The sequence below is a fragment of the Gloeophyllum trabeum genome (assembly GCF_000344685.1).
Source record: "Gloeophyllum trabeum ATCC 11539 unplaced genomic scaffold GLOTRscaffold_00039, whole genome shotgun sequence".
Lineage (NCBI taxonomy): Eukaryota > Fungi > Basidiomycota > Agaricomycetes > Gloeophyllales > Gloeophyllaceae > Gloeophyllum > Gloeophyllum trabeum.
Window position 1 is genome coordinate 1 of NW_006920448.1, and position 6,745 is coordinate 6,745.

Sequence of the window (6,745 nt, forward strand, 5' to 3'; positions counted from 1 at the left end):
CGGTTGTAGTCGGCGAGCGACCATGTGTTGCCGTATAAATTCGAGGGGCTGCGCGTGCAGATTCCTATGGCGAAGTGACCTCCTCCCTCCTCACCTCAACGCGCACTGAACCTCGAATCTACGTACCCCCACTCGTTTCGTCTTGTCGCAGTGCTTGCATCGGTACTAGTACTCTCATTACAGCACTCCCAAGCTCAATTGTATCCATGCATCTTTCGTTCGTTCATCGAAAAGTACGGCTCCTTGCTATTGCTATCTCGCTAGTTATTCTTGTACAGTGTAATACGTAGTCACGGTGGGTGTATGCGGGGGCGGAGGGAGGGAAGAGGAGGGGGAGGGATGGAGGGGAGTGTATTCCGTGCTTGCTGGCACACAAACAAAACTATTGATGCGTTGGTTCTTGCATACACTCTGGCCCGCGGACAAGCAATAAGGGTCCAAGTTATCGAAGACGCTGACGGAGGGGTGACAGATCGCGCGACGGAAGCGAGGAGGCGTCGTGGTTCGCCGACGCGGATCCCGACGAGGGGACGATCGATGGCGTCATGGGGGTGGAATCTCTGACAGTGATACATGTAGGTGTCAACGTTGACGTGGAGTGGGGAGGAAGGGGGACGTCGGCGGAGGTTGTGCGAGGCAGCGGTGTCGAGACGCTTGTATGGCAGAATTGCCTGGTGTAGGAAGGCGATTACTCGATTTGGCTATGTCGACCTTGTACTCCAGGTGGCCCGCGACAGGGCATGCATTACCTCTTCAGAGCCATGGGGACCTCGTTTGTCTGCCACGGTGCTGGTCCTTTGACTTTGAACCCATCCACGTCCTCAGACAGTCCTCTGCATTGACAATTGTCCTCAGGCGTTCCTGCAGCGTAAGTACGTGTTTCATTTGTCGGAGATTTCCGTCATGGATTATATCTCATTATAATCGGATTATATAGCGGAATCTGGGTCCGGTAATATAATCCATTCCTATTGAAGCGAGGAATGAGAATCTCGATTAGAATCTCGATTTTAATGCAATGAGGATCAGGCCAATGCTATGTTTATGAGATCAGGATGACGGGTCCCTCAGTAATAAGACAGACGGAGCGCCGAAATATTATGGCATGCCAATGCTCTAAAAATAATTGACGTGACATTACAACGGAGGCCATGTCAAATTAAGGAGTAGACAAAATAATTTACTATTCTATGGTTTCTACTTGTTAATCAAGGGCATCCCAGGAATCGAACCAGCGACCTAGAGTTATTAACGGAAGAAACTTATAATATAACAGACAATATAACCGTTCCGCCAGCGGAGCTATGGCTCGAAGGAAACTAAACGTAATATATTCGCTGTATAGCCCCCTAGGACTATAGATACCTTGTCTACAAGTTGCGACAAGGGCAATAGTGAGACGAAATAATGCATCACAGTACCCAGTACGTAGCCTACTTCTTACGTCCACTCCTCCGTGCCGCCGTCTCCACCACCGCCACCTTGTCCTTGCCTTTACGAGGGGCTCTGACCTTCTTTGAAGATGAGCGGGCCGTGTCCGAAGACACTGCATAGGATACAGTCCTGGCCTGCGCAATTGACACTGGCGCAGCGTGGTTGTCATCTGACCTTCCCGAATCCTGCTGCACTGAAGCTGTAGCTGAAATGGGGCAATCATTAGCTTCCGGTGCAGCAGCAGACAAGCTCTTGGACCTCCCTGCAGCGCCCTCATCCTCGAGGGAACCTTGAAGCCGAGCTCTCTCCAAGAGCTGTTCTATCTCTTCGACATCACTCTCATTACCCGAGAGAGGGTCGCCTGAGAGACCCGAGGCACCACGCGCAGATCCAAAGATGTTCAAATTGTAGAGGGCCATAGTTTCCTTTGTAGACTGAGATTCTCGCGTGCTCAGAAGAATGCGCTTGTAGTTATTGAAGAACACCTGGTAGTCAATCCCAGATACGGCGCCTTTGCCTTCTGTCGGAAAGGTTCGGTCAGGTGACAGTACAAATATCACCTGTCAGGATGTCATCAGATGGACTCGTTCACAGCGAACGCGCCATCTACTCACGAGAGTTGCGATCATAGCGATCGTGCCTTCTTCGACACTATTGATGCCTAGGGTCTTCACCTTACTTTTCTTTCCAGCCCTTGATGTTTCATCGAGGGATGTTGGCCCAAGGAGAAGCACCTTCCCGGCCTTATTCAACGTCGATTAGCATTCATGATGAATGTTATCTCAATGAGCGAGTACATACACGGTATAAGATAGGATTACGAAAGATCTGTGCGTCATCCTTGATTTTGTTGGGGTACAGAATCGGCGCCATCGCACGATACGACGTCCGACCTTGCCACTTCAAGAATGACTGGAAAATTTGAAGTTTGGCCCGATCGAACCCCAAGTAGAATGCGCCAGAGTGAACATTATCTTGAGGGCTGAAGTCGAAGATCCGCATGCCATGCGTACGAAGATTGCTGATGGCGGTAGCACGCGTTTGGGCGTGATGGCTGCGAAACTACATGATGTGAGAAAATGAACCATCTGACTTAGAAATGATCACCTGTCATACCAAAGCTGCAAGCTTCTGATCCTCACGTAGCGGTTCTTGAAGGTGGTCCGGAAGGAAGTCGGCCACCTCAGCCACCAGGCAATTAAGTAATGCTGCATCATTTGAGAAACGAGCGTCATCCCGGTAGTCGACTGTATTGCCGTCCGGGAGAGGATGGGAGAACAACGCAGAGGCCATGAACGGTTCCTTCAACCAGAAATACTTACGTGACCACGCTTTGACATCATCCCCAAACTTCTCCACCGCCAACGAGACATCCTTGTTAGACCCTCCAGCGGGCATCGCCATGGAAGACATGCGGGCGTTCTCGGCCTCCAACGTGTGAATGCGATCCCTCAGTGCACCGTTCTCTAATTGGCATGCCTTGAGAGACTCTTGGGCATTTGCGAGGTCCACTTCTCTAGTCTTCAATACCTTCGGAGAGATAATCAGTATCCCCTTAGATTGGTCTCACACTGTCCAATTCGCATACCTTGAGCAGAACATCTCGCGGTGTAGAAGACGTGAAATGCTGCGGCGCGCAGCTCCCTTCTGAGTCGGATGATCGCTCAGCATCGGACTCGCTCCGAGAGCTGGAGGACGACATCTGTGCCTTTTCAGGACTCCGAAAGAGGAGAGTCGAGAGTAAGAATCTCGGAATCCTAAGCTGCTCATAAGTACCGGGTCGCGTTAAGTTTTACGTACGGCTTACACTTGTATATGGCCTGGCAGGATAACTCGTGCTCTGCAACGTGTAATACAGAGCGCCGCTTGCAGCAGAGAACACAATTAGGTGGGCGATCTTGGCGCCCGTGTCACTTTACCTATGTAAATAAACTCAGGTTGTTGTCAATAGCTGCGCTAAACTTGCCCATATAACAATAATCTCTCACCAATCTATCTGCGCATTCTGGAAGACGCTGTGCCAAGCTTGGGTTAGTTATCTGTACCAGGCGGCGACGTATCAACTCCCGCAGGTCAGACATCATCAGATTGATTACTAGGCACTCGGATGTGTCGCATAAGGCAGGTTTTGCATCATATGGAGAGTCAGTGAATGGCATGGGTTACGGGATTCCATGCCAGTTGCGGGTACGGCTTGCGATTGACCGTACCCGTGACCCGCCGGGTATCGAGAACGTGTTCGTGTCGTTGAACCCGCTCTCGAAACCGAAACCCGCGGGTACCCGCGTACCCGTACCCGACCTGTCGACACGGGTTTGCGCGCGGGTTCGATACGGGTACGCGTGGTGGCACTCGCGTAACCCAGTCATCGCCCTTGTATCCCCACAGGCTGCGTTTCCTGGCCAATTCAGCGCCACGGACGCTGCGACTGTAGACGTTGGTCCGAGCTTTCTTTTTTCGTTGCAGGTTCCGAGGACGTGCCTTCGCTGTGTCTGAATGATGAGTGGAGCGCGTTTAGCACGGATATGACGGGACAACAAGCTCCGCGTACCAAGATAACGAATGGTTCTCTTTGTCGGAGAGGACTGGCGCAGTCATCGAGGTCCGGGTGGTCCAGTGAAAGGTACTTACGTGTGCAGGTGCTGGTCACTGATTCTGCACCAAGTTAGAGAGGTACATGCCCATGCGGGGTACTCACGGCACATCGGCGGACTGCAGAATCGCGTGGTACATGTCGTCCAGCGCGCACAGCTGCAAGCTCTAGTGAATGGCACGGGTAAACCCGCGGGTGCCACCACGCGTACCCGTATCGAACCCGTGCGCAAACTCGCGTCGACGCGTCGGGTACGGGTACGCGGGTACCCGCGGGTTTTGGTTTCGAGAGCGCGTTCAACGACACGGACACGTTCTCGATACCCGGCGGGTCACGGGTACGGTCATTCGCAACCCGTACCTATACCCGCCCGTACCCTTACCCACGTAACCCGTGCCATTCACTAGCAAGCCTTCATTGGATCCTCTTGCGTTTTGTCTGGCGCGATGTAGATGCGATGTGAGAGACTTTCAGGATCTATGAACGTCAAAAATACTGCATCGCAAATGCTAACCACTCACCTGCAATACCATCAGCCTCGCAGACGACACGAGCCCGGGTCAACGTTGAGTGAGAGGAACAGGTGTGGCACGATGTGTGGATCGTTCGACATCCTCGAGCCAGCACGGGGTACTGGCGGGTACGGGTCGCATTTTGGCTTTCCCGTAAGCTGCCGGGTCGCGAAGATGCGTGGTCGGCGCGCCTTCGAAACCGCAACCCACGGGTACCAGCGCACCCGCCCGTACCCCACCCGATACAGGTTTCGTTGCAGGCGTGATATGGGCTGGGTATGCGCTGGGACACCCATTGGTGTACCCGTGCACTTCCCTATCCGGATCCGGGGCCGCTGCAGAGGCAGGGACTTGTAGCACTTCTGGTCCTGCCTGTGCCACGGCAATCTCTTCCTGGAGGTCCACGTAGGTGTGGTCTGACCCGGGGGATGCAGGCGGATCGTGGATACGTTGGTTGGTGAGGGGTGCAGGTCGGGATCAGTGAAGTAAGCAGCACCGGTGATACTGAACTGTGCGCTGAAGGTTAGGGAGCAGCCCCGGCCGGGAAGAGGATCTTGACAGCCGGCTCATGAATACATACTGCCTGTTAACAGGAAGCAGTCAATCAAATCCAGCTCATCTGCTGGGTCTTGAGTGTGGGTACGCACCTGTAAGTTGTTGAACGGCCGTCGGCATGTTCGAGGTATAGCTGGACAAAGTTAGAGGTTGTCTGGTGTTGTATGACCTGCAGCCAATGCGATATGCGTGGCACAGCAGGCTAGTCAAGGGTCGAGACTACTGGAAGCGCCGTGGGCACACATATACACTAATACATCACTTCTTACTTTGCCATCCAGAATATCCGCTGCTTCGTGCACAAAGTCTGCAACACTGTATGGACTAAGTTAGTGGATGACACTGGTAAACCCATGGGTGCCTTGACACGTACCTATATTGAACCCGCAAGCAAACACACGTCAGGTCGGGTACGGGTACGCGGGTTTTCGAGTTTGCATCAAAAGGTGCATTCTCATGTACAGCCAAACGCGACTCGTACCCGTACCCGGCGGGAGACTTATCCGTGTCCCGCACGGGTTCAAACTGAAGTTTGAGGTCTAAGACAGCCTGAATCAAAATTTCTGCTCACCTTGACGCATGCCCGCGGAAATTTCGCAAACCGGGCATTCAGACATGTAAAATTCAAGGATGGTGAACACCCACCCTTTCCGCTAATCGGGCTTGTCATTTTTGGTAACAAGAGGCGAGTGGGGCGGCAGCAGCACAAAGAGACCCTTTAGTTTCTTCGACATCTCCTCAATGCACGGCTTATAACTGGCGAAGCGGGAGGACGGTCTTGGACTTGGGCTGAGGAGCTGTGGGGTGTCTGTCCTGGATGTGCAGTGCCCATCACGTCGGTATCTTGCTCGTAACCCCACAAGGAGTTTCCTGGACTTACATAGCACTTGCTTGTGTCAATCCAAGAGAGCCACTGTGGGCTTCGGTGTCCTTTTCCTCGCGGCTACTTGATTCGGGATTATCCTGGGCTCCCTTGTGACTTCTCCTTGCACACTACCTCGAGGACCTTCAAACTGGATAACTGCAAGGTAGCATAGTGCCATCTGAAGTACATAAAGGCTGGAAGGTGTTAAAGCACTATGGGACTTCATGAGTGAGACTACATAGTCAAACCAAGCCGAATGTGATTGGGAGGGAGACAATGTCGAGGATTGGGAGCTTGGAGAAAGAAGCTGTATCTCTCATGTTTGGTGGTGTGAATGAAATACTGGTTGGATGTGGGATTGGGGGTTGGCTGAGAAGGGTTGCAACATGGGACTGTCATCAGGGTGTGAGTCAAGGTCTGAAAGGCTACCAGTATATCGATGGGTGCCAAATCTTGCATAGCAATTGACAGCTTGATCCAGAGATGGTGCAACACTTACTACTTGCTGGAACAGAGAAGTTAGAAGGTGGGATCCCGGATTGCAATGATGAGACTGGTCAAATGTCTGCCTCTTGGTGTCTCATGATAATGCACCTTCTCAGGTGCTTGAGATGAAGGAGGATTGCAAGGTTAAAAGGGGTATTGGTCACGTGAAGCAGCACATATAGGGCACATAAGTAGAGGCTGGAGATGTTGTTACAGACGAGGCAGTGACAGAGAGATGTAAGGTTGCCACCAAGCCCAGGTGTGTGTCACACCTGGGCCACAATCATGATGGAGGAGATA

At 52.4% G+C, this 6,745-nt stretch overlaps 1 protein-coding gene across 1 annotated transcript; it reads right to left on the bottom strand.

Moving 5' to 3' along the window:
- Nucleotides 1-1,433: 1,433 nt before the first annotated feature.
- On the bottom strand, nucleotides 1,434-3,136 carry GLOTRDRAFT_134188 (uncharacterized protein; the record flags this gene model as incomplete). Its single annotated transcript, XM_007873176.1, has 5 exons — nucleotides 1,434-1,994; nucleotides 2,049-2,177; nucleotides 2,236-2,496; nucleotides 2,551-2,964; nucleotides 3,023-3,136. 5 exons carry the CDS (start codon nucleotides 3,134-3,136, stop codon nucleotides 1,434-1,436), a joined length of 1,479 nt encoding a protein of 492 aa, XP_007871367.1.
- Between the last annotated feature and the right edge of the window lie 3,609 nt (nucleotides 3,137-6,745).